The 15404-nt window shown below is 60.2% G+C and overlaps 1 protein-coding gene across 2 annotated transcripts; it reads right to left on the bottom strand.

Annotated features, from left to right (window-relative positions):
* Positions 1-2899: 2899 nt before the first annotated feature.
* Positions 2900-15294, bottom strand: SLC66A1 (solute carrier family 66 member 1). 2 transcript variants are annotated; one of them, XM_054571430.1, is made up of 9 exons: positions 15128-15147; positions 14448-14550; positions 10636-10851; positions 7181-7310; positions 6365-6452; positions 5647-5789; positions 5391-5483; positions 4652-4837; positions 2900-3321 (listed from the first exon to the last, which is right to left on the bottom strand). In XM_054571430.1, exons 3-9 carry the CDS (start codon positions 10797-10799, stop codon positions 3253-3255), a joined length of 873 nt encoding a protein of 290 aa, XP_054427405.1. In that variant the 5' UTR covers positions 10800-10851; positions 14448-14550; positions 15128-15147; the 3' UTR covers positions 2900-3252. The 2 variants fall into 2 exon arrangements, with proteins under 2 accessions (XP_054427405.1, XP_054427404.1); XM_054571429.1 differs by lacking the exon at positions 14448-14550 and having other exon boundaries at positions 15128-15294.
* Positions 15295-15404: the final 110 nt, after the last annotated feature.

The raw sequence follows: 15404 nt of genomic DNA, 5'->3' as shown, positions 1-15404 counted from the left end.
AGCACCTACTGTGTGCTGGGGACACGATGGTGACCGGGACAGAAGCCTCTGCCCATACTGTCTAGGGTGGGGGCGGGGGGGGAGGCGGAGACTTGTCACCATTGTACCTCCAGGGGGTGGCTGTGTCCTCAGGGCTGGGGGACTGGTCGGTATTCCTTGAATTGAGTTCGTCCGAAGCAAGAGGCCACGCCTACTCCCACCCTAGGGCTGAGGCTAGCCTGGCAGGGTTAGCGCTGGGACGTCTGCGGTGGGTAGGACTCAGCACCTCGCTGTGCCCAGGGACCTCTAGGGTCTCGCCATCCAGCTCCGACGAAAGCCAGTCCAACAGGAGGGTGAGGAGAGGGCTGATTGTGGGTTTCTCCCCTTTCTCGGTTTTAGGAACAGAAAGCCAAGTGATCATCCAAGCTGAGGCTTCAAAAACCCCCAGGTTTGCTCAATTATCACGGGGAGCCCTGGGCCGGGAGGGCCTGGGACCGGGTGCGGAGGATGGGCCGCTGGGTCGTTCCTTCTTTTTGTGGAATGCCGCCTGCCTGCCAACCGTTCCTGTCCCTCTCCACACCTAAAGAGCAACCTACCACCCACTGCCGGCAGCCAGGAGCAAGAGGTGTGAGCCCGGGGGAGAAAGGAAATCCACCTGAAACCCCGCCCCCTGCAAGCACGGCCCAGTCAGTGCCGTGGAACCCATCGGACCCCCCTTCGCTTCTGGGAGGAACCCAGGGAGGTGCCGGGTACCGGAGAGGCTAAGGTGGCCACCATTGACTTGCCAGGCACCTACGGCATGCCGGGTGCGGGGTCATGAGCCTGCAAGCCCATCTGACGTCACCACCACCACCACATTCTCCACCAGATAGGGTGCTCCCCAGGCCTGCGGCCGCGTCTCCCCCTCCGACTGGGGCTTCAGGAGGAGGAGGGGTTGTGCCACCCCATCAGAGGGTTTCCTGGCAGGAGGGGGCTCTGGTATTTCATCTTTATTCCCCACCCAGCCCTACTTCAGGGGATCGTGCCGTACTCCTGAGCCCCAGGTCTTCAGGATGGGAGGGCGCCACCTGGCACCAGGTAACTAGGCACCCAGCCAGGTCACAGCCCTCGGTGGAGCCAGACTGCCTGCTGGTAAAGGGCATCTGAACAAGGCCTGTGCCTGAGTCAGCTGGGGCCTGGGCACCTTCCACTGGGACAGGCCAGAGGCCTGGGATGGTGAGAAGGGGGCCTGCCCAGCAGGGTTGGCCCCCCACCCAGGGGAGGCTGAGGCTGGGCCCCTGGGCCCCCCCACCAGGTGTGGGATGATGCCTGCAGCTCAGGGGCCTACTAGGGTTCAAACAGCTGCCGGGCCAAGCTGCGTGACCCTGGGCAAGTCGCTTAGCTCCTCAGAGCGTGTTTTTCCTTCTGTTCAATTCAACTCGGCATCGCACCGACCTCGGGGGCTTTCAGGGGATGTAGGAGAGGCCACAGCCCGGCCTCGTACTCGGCAAGTGCTCAAGAAACGGCAGCATCCGCTGACTGCCAGCCCGCACACAGCTTCGCGGGCAAGCTGCAGGGCAGGCTGCGGTGCACTGGCCCTCACTGCCCGCCCGAACTTCAGGGGCGCCGCCTCCCTGGTCTTCCCGTCCCCACAACCCCGCCAGAGAGCAGCCCAGGCTCCCACTCCAGGCCTCTGCACACTCCCTTCCCTCTGCCTTCAAGATGCAGCTCCAGGGCCACTGCTGGCGAAGCCTTCCCTGGTTGTCTCCACGTTCCTATGGCACTTTGTACCTCCTGGCCACACCCCTTCCCACCAGGGCCCCGGAGAGTCCCCTTCCTGAGGGCAGGGACCAGAGGTGGCTCCCTGCATCCCAGACTTCCAGCACAGCCTGGGCCTGGGCCGCGTGTGGAGGGCTGTGCTCCGCAATCTTCGTGGCCCCAAATGAAGCTGCGGCACCCCTCCCGGCCCCACCGCCCTGCCCTGGGGAGGCCCTGTCGCCGTTGCCTGCTCCTTGCTTTCCCAGGGGCTGGAACAGGAAGGTTCCAGAAGAAAGGCTGAGGGGCAGCTTCTTCCCCCTGCCCCATCCACCTCGCTGGCTCCCGCCACTGGGAACCTGAAGTGGTGCGTGGGGGCAGGAGCAGCCCAGGGCGCAGGGGCACTCGCCCCCCTGACCTCAGGCACCCACGGGGTCGTTCCCACCTGGGACCTGGAAGCAGAACGGAGCCTGGGAGACAAATGGAGGTTGGGGCCCAGTGGGAGCCCTGCCTTCCTGTCCCTTGTCCCCTGCTCTTGCTGCTTCCCTTCCTTGGGCTGGCCACACTCCCACCTCCCCCCCTGATTAGCTCCTGCTCATCCTTCTGCTGTGCCACCTCCTCCAGGAAGGGCTCCCTGATCTCCAGGGAGATCTGGTTGCCCTCCTCCTCCAACTAAAAATTATCAAAGCTAACTTTGAGCTCTTACTCCGTCCCAGACTTGTGGGCTAATTCCCTAATCACGCCATCTCATATGGGCATAGGAAGTGGTAATATCGTCATCCCATTTCACGGATAAAGTAACTGAGGCACAGAGCAGCTAAGAGGCAGAACCATGATCTGAGCCTTAACTCTTCTGCTTCCCCCTGAGCACCGAGGGGCAGGGACCCTGTTGGAGTGTCATTCTCACTGTTGTGTCCCCACCACCAGGCATGGAGCCTGTCGCAGAGAAGCAGGTTGAAGAAACGAGGCCACCAGGAGGCCAGCTGGCAGCCTTAGTCCCCTCCTGCTGGGCTCTACCACGGCCTGACCCTTCCAGTCCCCACCTGGGCCCTGGACGCGGGGGCCCCGGGTCCAAGTCCATCCACCCAGAGCAGCCCAGACCCCAGCGCCTTGGGAAGGAGTCACAGAAGAGGCCTCGCCCGGAAAGACCATTTACTGCACTGGCTGCAGCCGCAGGACAGTCCCGGGCACTCGGCCGCAGCCGCGTCCTGCCCCGGCAGCCCAGCCGAGGCAAGTGAGGTAGGCGAGCGGAGGTTTTCGCAGGGGGGAGGTCCTGGCTGCCTCAGACCCTGGGGGCATGGGGCTGAGTCTCTGGCAGGCAGGGCGGGCAGAGCCTGGCCCTAGGGGCCGCCTTGCTCTGGGAGAGCCGGTCAGTTGGCTTCGGGAAGAGCAGGCCCTGGAGGCTTTGGGAGTGTGGCCCCCACCCCCGCCGCCTCCACAGCCGAGTCCAGGGTCCACAGCACCGTGACTGACCGCACTGCTCCTCTCCTGAAGCGGAACCTGGAAGTTCGGGTCACCTGGGCGTGGCCTGGGTCCGGGTCAGCCTGGGAGGAGGGGCTGGCGCTCTGAGGCGGCGGCGTCCCTGTACACCAGGAACTGTATGGAGATCTGGGGGGCCAGCGTCAAGGCCGAACCGAGAAGGGACCGGGCTGGACCTGCCCCTGCCCCTGGGGCCTATAGCTCCATCCACAGCTCCCTCCCTCTGAGCCCCACTCTGGCAGGTGGGGAGGGCCAGCCATGACCCCTGGCCTCTGCTCTGGCCGCACCTTCCACTCTGAACGCCCTCCGGCTCCTCTACCCCGGCCTGACCTCACCTTCCAAGTCAGCGCTGGGGTCCTCCCTCCCTCAGGCAGTGCCCCCGACTCCAGCCGTGATCTTGCCTTCCTCCCACCCCACCCGATCCTGGGAAGTGCCCCGAGTGGCCATTTGAAGGCACTAGAGCTTAACCTTTCCTGGATATTCAGTATTATTTTATATTCATTTCAGGTGAACTTAATCTTCTCTCTCATTGCACACAGCAGGGGTGCAGCAGGTGTTTAAACAAAGGCTCTGCTTACTTTCTCTCACACGAGGTCCAAATAAGGCCCTGACTCCCCATTTAGCAAACATTCACCGAGCACTCACCGTGCTGGGTCGTGTGCAGTGCTTCCCGGCGCCTTACCTTATGCAGCCGCCCGGCCATCTCGGGGCACAGTGACTGCCAGCCCCACCCACCACGCAGGTGAAGCTGCGAAGGCACAGAGAGGCCGATCGTTGCCCCAGCGTCTCGGCCTCTTGTGTTGACACAGCCGTGAACGAGTGGAGCGGGAATTTGAACCTGAGTTTTTCCGACTCTAACTCATGCGCCTCCACCTCCCGGCTTTCATTCCCCTGGCCTGCATGGCCTGATTTTCCCTTGTTCCTCAGGGGCTTTGCACCAGTGGGGCGGGGACACCCCCCTCGCCTTTGCCTGACTGACTGCTCCTTAAAGGCACAGTTTAAATGGCACCGCGAGGCCTCCACTGAGCCTTTAAACCAGGACAGCCCCCTGGTCACATACTCCTGCAGTTGTTCTCTGTGGCACTCGGTGTCACTGTAAGTAAGTAATTACTTATAATTACATGCATCCTGTCTGCCTCCCCACTGAGCTGCACGTTTCCTGAGGCAAAGCCACCCTGTTCTTGCTCACCACTGGATCCAGTGCCCAGTGGGACGCATGGCAGATGGGTTTGACTCTGGGTGGATGGGTGAATGTATGATGTGTGGATGGAGAATGGACGGATGGGGGATGGATAGATGGGGGATGGACGGGGGATGGATGATGAATGGTAGCTGGAAGGATGATGGATGGTGGATGGATGGATGGATGGACGGACGGACGGCTGCGGAAGCCATGCGTAGGCAGAGGCCACCGTGCGCACCCCACCCGCCCGCCCGCCCTGCACACCCTGAAGGATACGACGGTGTCGAGCAGCAGCACGCCCAGGCTGCCCACGAGCCAGGGCAGGTGGTGCAGCAGGTAGCTGCCCTCGCTCTGGCCCACCTCGGGGTTTTTGAGCAGCACGCTCAGCCCGTACAGCGTGTTCCCCAGCATCACCAAGGCGAAGAGCGAGTAGGAGATCCCCTGGGTCGACTTCCGCAGGAACTGGAGGTGAGAGGGGGTGGGGTCAGGGACCTCAGCAGGGTTCTGGTCACTCTGGATGTGACTGTCCTCATGTCCCTCTGCCCTGTCACACTGTGTGTGTAGTCCTCCGCTGGCTCTTCCCTGTGTGCCCCGTCTCTGACATGGGCCTGGCACATGAACCAACCCATTCCACTCCAGCCACCTCTCCCAGGCCCCCCGCCCGGGGCCACAGGAGACCGTGTCTGCACCCTGCCTGCTGGCCCCACCAGGCCCAGTCCCGAGCGCCCCCTCCCCCTCCCTGATTCCCCACCTTCTCCTCTTCTCTTGGGCCTCCACGCTCAGCCCCTCGCTCTCACCTGACCTCACACAGGTGACACGGACCCCTGCATGGCAGGCAGCATGTGCTCATTTGCCAGAGGCACACACTGAGGCTTGGAGAACCGGATTAAGCTGCCCAAGCCAACAGTGAACGCGGGCCCAGACCCTGCCCACCGTGCTACTCCTTAACCCAGAGGCCCAAGCTGCCAGGCCGGCTCTTCTCTTCCGCTCCGCCCTGCCCCTGCTCAAGGCTCACGTTGGTGCGGATCTGAGGCAGCCGGGAGAACAGGTACAGCACGCTGGAGACAGAGCCGATGACAAAACCAATGATTTCCTGCCGAGTGAAGGGCTGAGAGGGCAGAAGGGGGTGCTCAGCGCTAGTAGGGGACGGAGGTGCAGGGTGAGGCCCCCAAGCTCCCTCCCAGAGGGCAATCCCCACGTCCAGGTGGCCGTGCAGGGGAGGGCCCTTGATGCCACCCCCACCCCCCCGCAGTTACATACCCACACCTCACCTTGTTGCCTGGCTCCACAGACAGGAGCTTCCGCCCCCTGAAGACCTCCCTCGGGGCAGCCACGGAGCCAGCGCTGCTCAGCAGCGGGGTGGTGCACACTAGTCCCCAGGTGAACAGGAGCAAGGAATTGATGGGGGCAGACACTGGACGCGAAGTGGGAGGGAAGCCCAAGTCAGGCATCTGAGTGGCAGCAGGCAGACTGGGACTGACGGGAATCACGGCATTGCCCTCTGGCAGTTCTGAGACCTTGGGCGAGCGACCGAAGCTCTCTGAGCTTTAATCCCTCATCTGCAGGGTGCGTGCCATAGTAGCATCCTTCTCCTGGGGCTGCAAACTGGTACGGTGAGGGCAGTGGGGCCCAGGGGTCCATCAAAAGCAGTGCCTCGGGCCAGGCCTCAGCCAGCCTGACCTCGCTCTGACCTCGGCCACAGCCCCTTCCGAACCCTGCGGCCTTGTGCTGTCTCCCCAACGCGGAGCCCAGGGCCAGGCATAGAGCGGAAGCTGGAGCCATGTTTGCTGAATAAGAACCTGAGTGCAGGAAACTCCTGAGGTCCTGCCTGGATGTGCTCACTGCCCCTGGGCCTCCATCTAGGCCGAGCAGGGCTCAGGCTTTCAGATGAGGCCTGAGGAACCCTTCCTAAGACTTGTCACCCAGCCATGGGACACCTGCTCCCGGCTGCCCCTAGTGCACCTGACACTGAGGGACTAGCATACTCACACAGAGAGGGGCGGTTCTTAAACTTGTAATAGAAGTACAGGGACAGCATCACCAGGTCCGCCAAGACGTAGTACATCGCTGTGTAGGTCTGCGAGAGAAGCGGGGGCACTGGCTCAGTCCCAGGCTCTGGGGGCGGGGGCGCAAAACGGGCGGCGCTTGCTCATCCCGGCGTGGGGGGAGGGGAGGCCCTGAGCGAGTCACTTCACCTCTCTGAGCTTCTGTCTGCTCATCTGGGAGGGGGGAGCACAGTTTCTACCCGGAAGAACTAGCGGTCAGGTAGGTAATGTGTCTGGCCTGGGCGGATGGAGGAAATGGTGCCTAGTTCCACTTGTCAGGACAACAGCGGACCGGAGGCCAAGTGTGGGCACCGCGCTGGCCTGATACAGAGGCAGAGGAGCCTTCACAGTCCCCTTGGGAAGACAGTGGATTCCCGATTCTGAATCCCAGCTCCGCCCACCCACAGCAGAATGATGACACCCAGGCCTCTCAAGGGACAACTTACCTCCTCCGGCCCCTCCTCCACCCCAAGCTCGGTCAGGACCATAGCGCCTCAGGGGTGAGGCACTCCAGTGATCTTGTGGTTTGATGGGGTCGTTTTGCAGATGGGGAAACTGAGGCCCAGAGAAGGGCAGGCACCAGCCCACTGTCACACTGCATGGCGGGGCACAGGGCGCTCTCTACTGCGTGGGGCCCTCGCAGGGTGGAACAGCAGGGTCTGGATTCTGGAGCCCGGGCCTCCCCTGCTGTGGTCCCTAAGTTTCTGCCATGGCCCTGCGAGGTACCTCGCCCCGCCAGCCCGGCCTGGGGCCAACCCACCTGAAGGGGTAGCTGGTCAGCCAGGAAAGAGCCGATAAGGTTGCAGGAGTCTCCGCCAATCCAGCCCAGGAGGAACCACAGGGACAGGGCCTGGTCCATGTTGCCCGTCTTGCAGGCCTTGATGTACTGCCTGTGGCAGAGAGGGAGCCACATGCTCAGGGATCCACAGGGCACAGCCCCCGATGGGGTGGCCACAAGAGGACACTGGGCAGGGGCAGTGGACGCACAGGTCACTGGGAGCCCTGCAGGCCAGGTCCTCGTGAGCCTTTCTGTGCCCTTCGGGGGTTCCAACCTAGCAACTCAATGGGGCGTGTACCTTCCCAGAGAGGTTCAAAGCGTTACCTGCCTTCTCCCCGACAGCACCCTGCGGGCGCCAGTGGGGAGCTGGGGTATTTACAGGGTCCTGAAGTTCAGGGTCAGGCCCTGAGGACCACTTCCTAGGGGCCATCGATTCTTTCTCCCACGAAGTGGGTGGACAGTTTGAGGAGAACCCAGTGCTGGCGCTGCCAGGCTGGCCTGGGCACTGCCGCCGCCCTGTCTTCAGGAGCGGGTGCCGCTAACAATACAGACGGAACCACAGCCCGCCCTCAGCCCTCAGCGAGGACACTGAGAAGGGCAGGGTGTGGCTCCGGACGGCTCCAGCACAGAAGCTGCTGGCAGCCACGCCCTGGGTGTTTTCCCGAAGGTCCTTGGCACTGGGGCCCTCTCTCTGGACCTCAGCCCAACGCTGATGGTGGCCGCGGGGTCTCAGGCACAGTCTTGAGCCCTTCGCGTGTGTTAACGCGTTGAGGCCTCACGGGGCCCCATGTGCGCAGGTCTATTTTGAGGCCGCTCCTCAGTGGGGGCGCAGCTGACCAGGTCACGCAGCTCAGTGGGGGTCCAGGAGTCACACCCTGACCGCGAAGCTCCAGTCTCCTCCACCGCCGGGACTACCTTTGCTTCCTCTGAGCTCTTGGTTTGTGGGGGGCCCGCCCTGCCCCCTCACCACCTGTTGCTTCTCTGGTACTATCAGTTCCTCCTCAGGGCCCCCCTGACGCAAGCTCACTGGCATCTTCTCCGTCTTCCTCCCTAGCACTCGACACCCTGGGCGCCCCGGCACCCCAGCCTCCTGAGGGCAGGGACAGCGCCTAGCACAGAGAGGGCACTGAGGAGACCCCTAACTAAGGTCTATTCTGTGCCCCACAAAGCTCCTTCAGGATACGGTGACTTGCCATATCTCCATAAATTACAGGTAAAATAATTTTATCACACTCAGGAAAGGCTGAGTCCTAAAGAGAAGCAGGATGGTGGCTGTCCTTTCTGCCGTCACTCAGGACTGTCTCCCGGGTCTGTGACCCCTTCCCTGGTTACTCAGCCAGACCCTGGCAAGGCCGGCGTGATGCCACGGCAGGAAGGGGAAGCCTCCTCGAATAGCTCCTCCGATGGCTCCAAGGAAGCTCTCCCTCTACGACAGGGAGCCTCGCTCCCTCGGTCACTGTCACCCAGGTCTGTCCGGTCTGCCTCCCAAGGGCCCCTGCCATCACCGCTTGTTAGACGGCCTCCAGTGTGTTCCCAGTGACTCCCAGGTAGTCTATGTAAAGAGGGCTGGGATGGAAGGTCTGCAAAGGCCGGGGCAGGATCTGTTTAATTAATTGTGTCATACCCAGTATGGCACCCAAAACAAGGCAATTCAGTGAAAATGCTGAGGAATGGAGTGAGGAGGTAAAATGGAGTCACTTCAGCCAGGCTGCTAAATGACTAACACCGAGTGGGTTGAGGCGGGAGCCTGGGAGCTTACATTTTCCAGCTTTCCAGTCCGGTGTCAATACCTGAATATACTTCAAGCCCCAGACAACAACCCTCTGGTCGCCTACAGGATTACGACCTTGGACCAATCCAGAGGCTAAGGACACAGGACTGATCCTTCTCGAGACTATATTTTTCACTCTGAGAACCCTCAGCTTTTCTCTCTCCTTCACCACACTCCGTGCGTTGACTCGTTGTGCTTCCAGCCCGCAAACCACGGGGCGGCAGAAGCACTCGCTTTCACCAGCAACAGCAGCTCCTCGAGAGATTAATCGTGTAGTTACCTTATGACCCAGCAATTCCACTCCTTAGGTACGTACCCACGAGGAGGAAAAAATATGCCCCGACAGAAGCTTGTCCATGAACGTACCTGGCAGCCTCAACCCATAACGGCCACGGAGTAGAAACAACCTGCACGTCCACTGATGAACGGCCGCACGAGTAAACACTGGGGGCACACACCGCGGAGCATATAAAAAAGAAGGAAGTACTGATTCACGCTCTAATGTGGAGAACCTTTAAGACGTTCCATCAAGTGAAGGAAGCCAGTCACAAAAGGCCTCGCACTGCCGACGCCACCTGCGTGGGCTGTGCAGAGCAGGCTGACCCGCAGAGGCCGGGAGGACGTGGGGCCCGCGGGTGGGGGAGGAGCCATGGCTCGCTCCCTTCTGGCTTGCTTTCTTTCTACGGTGATGAAATGTTCCAAAACTAAGTGTGGTGACGGTCACACAACTCTGGGAATGACACAGTTAAATGCGCTAATTGTAGGGGATGTGAACTATCTTTCAATAAAGGTGTTTTTTAAAAAGGTCAGGTCCCTAATGGAACCCTCGCCGTGGTCCCTCAGGGTGAAGAGCAGGTACCCTAAGAGTGGAGGACGCCCTGACGGGACAGCGGCCCTTGCGCGCTTTGTCCAGTTGTGGGCTTGGGCGCACGTGTGTAAAGGCTTTACGTACGCTCCCTCCTGCCATCCGCGGGGTAGCCCTGTAGGCTGGGGAATGAACTTCCTGCCTTTCAGATGAGAAACGGAGGCGCAGCACAGCCAAGGGGCCCAGGTCACAGCTGCAGGCGGAATTCACCCCGTCCACACCCAGAGCCCAGGCTCCCAACCACGTGCTGTGACCAAGAGCTTTTACGCAGCATATTCTGTTCCCTGACCACAGCGGTGGCCACGCTATTTTGTCATCACTGCTCGGCCACTTCCAGACTCACAGGACAGGCGCCCTGTTTGATGCATCCCAGCCCTTCCACCTCTCCCCCTCCTCTCCTACTAGCTGTGCAGCCTACAGCCATTTACTTTGTTTCCTCCTAAAATAGGGATGGTAACTGTATCTGTTCCACTAGGTTGCTAGGAGGCTTACATAAGCTAAAAACAAGTTAAGTGCTTAGAACCGAGCCATGTGCTTGGTGGGCACTCAAAAAAACAGTAGCAAGTTTTGTCATTACCATGTGGGGGCCAGCATGGCACAGCCCAAGGCGAGGCCTGGGTGGGGTTTCGGGCAGGCCCCCGGGGCAGGCTGGAAGCCTGTGAGTGGGGGTGGCGGGGAGCACACTCAGCCTTGAGTCTGGGGGGACCCATGGCCAGATGGCAGCCCCCTCTCCTGCAGTCCCTGGGGCCACCACCCCAGCCTGCAGACACTCCCTGGTCCTGCCACCCCGGCACTACTCACGGGAAGGTGGACGCCGCAAAGCAGAGGATGGAGATCAAGCCCAGGCCCACGCTGGCCTCGTCCCAGCCGTCCTGGGCACATTCACCGAACACGTCCCATATCCACTGGCGGGAGCCATTGGGGCAGCTGGAGAAGTTGCCGGGGCCCAGTTTCTGCCAGACCATGGCTGCAGAGCGCGGGAGGGCGGGCGCTGGCGCACTGGGGCAGGCGAGGGCTCTGCAGGGAGAGAGACAGCGGGGCTGCAGCCTTTGGGAGGTCTGGGTCCCAGTCACGGTGTCCCCGACCGAAGCCCAGCCCGCCTTATCGCCTGGCACTGAGTAAGCGCCTGGACCAAAGGACGCTATCAGCCTCAAGTATAGAGACCAAAGCAAACCCCCGGCAACCCCACATGCAGGAAGCTGCAGGCAGGGGCCGTGCCTTCACATACCATCTTAACTCTCATTAACACTGCTACTGCGCCTCGGTTCCCTCATCTGTAAACTGGTGACAACAGCACTTCCCTCACACAGCTGTGAGAGTCAAATGAGTTCCTAAAACCCTATGGGGAACTGAGTCCTCAGACATGTCACTTGTGTTTTAACTTGAATGTTCAGATTCTTTCCAATCTTTTGTTATTGTAAATTATGCTGCGAGGGTCTGTGGATGAAAAAGGGCTTTTGCCTGGCTGGTGTGGCTCAGTGGGTTGAGCGTAGATCTGTGAACTCAAAGGTTGCTGGTTCGACTCCCAGTCAGGACACAGGCCTGGGTTGTGGGCCAGGTCCCTGGTTGGGGGCGTGTGAGAGGCAACAGCCTGACGTCTCTCTCACACATCAACCTTTCTCTCTCCCTCCCTTCCCCTCTCTCTAAAAATAAATCATTAAAATCTTAAGGAAAGAAAGAAAGCACCTAAGTCTGTAATATGATGCCGACTTTGCCTTCTCCTGCCCTCCTGTAATCTTTCTTATATTCCCTCCTTAACCTCAAATGCATAAAAGAAGCTGCAAGATGGTATTCCCTGGAGCATTTGAGATCTTGATCTCTGGCATATGTCATCAGTTTGCCTCAAATAAACTCTTATAAAAGCTCTCTATAGGTCTGGCCATTTCTTCCATCAGCAGTTAGATGAGGCAGGTGGAAAATAAGGACCAGGGGAATCCTGAGGTTGCGCAGGTGGCTGGGATTCGAGCCGCGTTCTCCCGGGAGCCCCCACGTGGGGCGCCTGCTGGCAAGGAGCCCCAGCCGGCTCCCCATCTCACCCGCCGCCGGAGCTGGAAGATGGCTGGCCGGCCGGCCATGGGGGCGGGCAGGGGAGGCCCCTCCCCGTACTCGGGCACTCCGCAGTGACTGGAGCAGTTATTGCTTGTGTGACAACCCTCAACAAGGAAGAGACAGTGGAGCCAGGTGACGCCATCTCTGCCCAGCGAATCGTCATAGCCCTATTAGTGAGCTCCCCGCCAGCTTTGTGCTAAGTGCCTTGTGTGCATTTATGCCTTTTGTCCTCATATCAACTCTATAAAGTAGAGGAACCAGGAAAGTGGCTTGCCAGGGCCACCCAGCCAGGAAGTAGCAGAGCCATGAGTCAGAGCCAGGACCAGGACCCAGACCCCTGCTCAAAGCCACCAGGCCCCGCTGCCTCGGGCCTTCTGTCCCTGGGTGCAGCACACCCCTCCTGTGGTCTGGCGCTGCTGCTCGGCTCTTGCACAGCCAGGCGGCAGGCTTCCCCTTTTCTCACTGCTCAGAGGGGTTTTCCTCCCCCAACCCCTGCACGAGGCTCCTCCTTCTACCTTCAGTTCCTAGTTCTGTCAGGAGGCCCGGGATCCTCCCGAAAGTGGTGCCCGGAGCTGCAGACTGAACATTTATGTCTTCCCGAAATTCTTATGTGGAAGCCTAACACCCAGTGTGGTGGTGTTCAGAGGTGGGGCCTCTGGGAAGTGACCTGAAGGTCAGGAGGGTGGAACCCCTCCCTCACCCTCTCCCTTTCTGTTTCTCTCTTTGCCACATGAGGACACAGCGAAAAGACAGCCATCCGTGAATAGGAAGTGGACCCTCACCAGACACTGAATCTGCCAGCGCCAAATATATGTGTGTGTATAAGCCACCCCCTGTGCGGCGGCTGGTAGAGGCATCCTGATGGGGACACTGGAACTGCTGAGGTCACGGTGCCTGAGGCTGTCAGGGAGGGAAAGGAAGCGAGTCAGCTTCTTTTCTCAGGAAGCTCTAGGCTCTCAGCCCTAATGTGGCTGGTAGTGGACAGAGGCCCCCAGCGGGACACAAGGGTGCCACAGGTCGCTGTCCACCTGGTTCGCTGCAGCGCCTCCAGGGCCCAGCACGCATGACTGAAAGCCTCTTCCTGTCTCCTGGTTACCCACCCTGATGACCTTTAGCACTGCTGATGTTGCAACCGTTTGAACACCTGCTGTCCTGCCACCAGCACCTGCAAGGCCACCCTGCGTTAACATGCAGGTAGCTGCATCTTTGCAATGCCAAGATGCCGTTTGTTCCCCAGCCGTCCCCAAACTGGACAGCCTCCCCCCTTCCTCTCGCAGATCCCAAATGGACACTGTCATCCTCATCACCTTCCTGGGAGGCAGGGAATACTGTCCCCCTTTTACAGGTAAGGTTGAGTGACTTTGGACAAGTGAGTAACCTGTCTGAGCCTGTTTATAAATGAGGATAATGACGCTCCTTTCTTGGTTGTTTGTGCAAATGAAATGCACAGAAAGCTCTGAGCCCAGTGCCTGGTAGTGGTTGTTTCGTGGGTAAGAGTCCCATATCTCAGCAGCCCTGGGGCCACCCCCTCACTCCCTGCTTTCACCAGGTTGGGAAGAAATGAGGTGGATATGTGTCCAGTGAGGAAGGGGGTGTCTTGAGGAATGTGCCTTGGCTCACAGGGCCCAGGGCCCTGGGTCGGTGGTCCCCTGCCATGTCCAAGGCTGTTGTGCCGCTCAGGGCTCAGGATGCTTTGAGAGGTGCCTGAACCCAGAACAGAAGGTGTCTTCCACTGAGGGCCGCTGTGCACAGGGCCTGTCAGCCACAGGTTCGGACTCAAGAGGGGAGCCAGCCTGGGCCCCAGGCCAGGCTTCTGGATTGGGCCCACCTGGCCAAACAGCACCGAGTGAATGGATGTCCAGAGTTGAAACAAAGCTCGACTGCATTTGTAGGACTGACAGGGACCAGCGCTGCGGTGCCTCAGAATCGAGGAGGGCACATGGTCAGAATTCAGGATCGGCACGTCTGGGTTGGGGATGAGGGACCTTGGGTTTGAGAGGCTCCCCCAGCTGGTTCTGATGCACGTGGCCACACTTTGAGAAAGGCTGTGCTGGAGAAGTGGAAAGGCATCTCCTGCCACACCCATGCTCCTCTCCCAGATGGTAAACTGAGGCAAGGAAAGCTGGTCAAGTGACCTGCATCTCTCTGATTAAGTCCACATTCCTTGAGGCAAAGCCCCGAAGCACTTGAATAATTGCTCCCCACCTTCGCCTCCTGTCCCCGGTGCAGGCCTTCAATAGCCCTGTGGGGGGCCTGGTAGAAGCGCTAAGATCAAGTTCTAAACTGCCCTCTCAAAGAGGCTTTATGGGGGCTGGGGAGACAACACCTGCCACCCCTCCCCCTCCCTGGTGCACAAACCTGAAGAATACTTATCACACTCCCCGCGATCATTGCTCTTTCAGCCCGCTTCTCCCCTTCACCCTAAGTGTAAGCTGAGCGTCTAGACACACCAGCTGCATAGTAAAAATGTTGAGAGAGGAATGGGGGAAGGGAGAAAGACAAGAAAAGATCCCGCTATGAGCTCGGATGGCTGAAGGCGGAGCGGAAAGCACTCTAGAACTGACCTGCCTGATGCCTGCAAGCACAGGGCTCTTGGGCAAGTGATGGAGCCTTAGAGGTCCAATCTGTACAATGGGGGGAACTGCAGGTTTCCACCTCCTTGGCTGACTGCGGAGATAAATGAGCTACTGTAGGCCAAGTGATTAGAACGGTGCCTGGCACAGGTTAAACACTCAGTAGTAATAGCCACGGATGACCCTTATTCTGTTCCGCCCGTAGCGCTCCCCCAAGCCCCGCTCCAGGGTCCCTGGCACACAGCAGCCTTCAGCAAGTGTTGAATGGGCAAGACTGGCGCCAACCCTCACACTCTCAAACCCAGCCCAGGTATGGCGTGGGGAGAAGGCAACCTGGGTTCCTCGCACACCTGGGAAATGCGTGGTGGGGAGGCGCGTCCCGGCTTGTGTTTACCATCGCCTCCAGAACTCCAGGTTCTGGGCCAACTCGTGACTCAGCCCAGCGCCGGACGCCTGTTCGGCGGGGATAATGACAGGGCTGCCGCTGGGGTCAGCGCTCAATCGCCGAGAGGCCCCCTCCCCTGGCCCGCCCTGGGGAAAACAAAGCCCTCAGAATCCGGGACCCAGACCCCAAACCCTGGCCAGGCCCATCCGAGAGGCCACGCTGGTCGCTCCTGAAGAGGTGGACTCCAGCCCCCCGAGGGCCACCCTATCCCGGCTCAAATCCTCACCTAGGATCTTGCGCTCCAAAGGAGAGAACAGGTGCCCCAGGACGGTCCGGGGGCTGTAACGACGTGGCAGGGAAGCTCTAGAGCCCCGATCTGCAGCCTTGTATTTGCCCCAAGCCTCAAACCGCCTCACCACGTCCAATCCGCCGCCCGGGGGGACTTCTGGGCAGTGTCTCCCCTGCCTGGGTCAGCTGACCTGAGGCACCACCCCGCCCCGCCCTCGAACCTCATGGCTCCGCCTCTCGCGCCGCGAACTCGTCGCTGGGTCTCTGGGGCGACG

The sequence above is a fragment of the Pteronotus mesoamericanus genome, unplaced genomic scaffold (genome assembly GCF_021234165.1).
Source record: "Pteronotus mesoamericanus isolate MK-2021 breed Mesoamerican mustached bat unplaced genomic scaffold, CSHL_Meso_final contig_221, whole genome shotgun sequence".
In the NCBI taxonomy this organism is placed as follows: domain Eukaryota; kingdom Metazoa; phylum Chordata; class Mammalia; order Chiroptera; family Mormoopidae; genus Pteronotus; species Pteronotus mesoamericanus.
The sequence above is the reverse complement of the archived record's forward strand: the minus strand, read 5'-3'. Positions and strand labels throughout refer to the sequence as shown.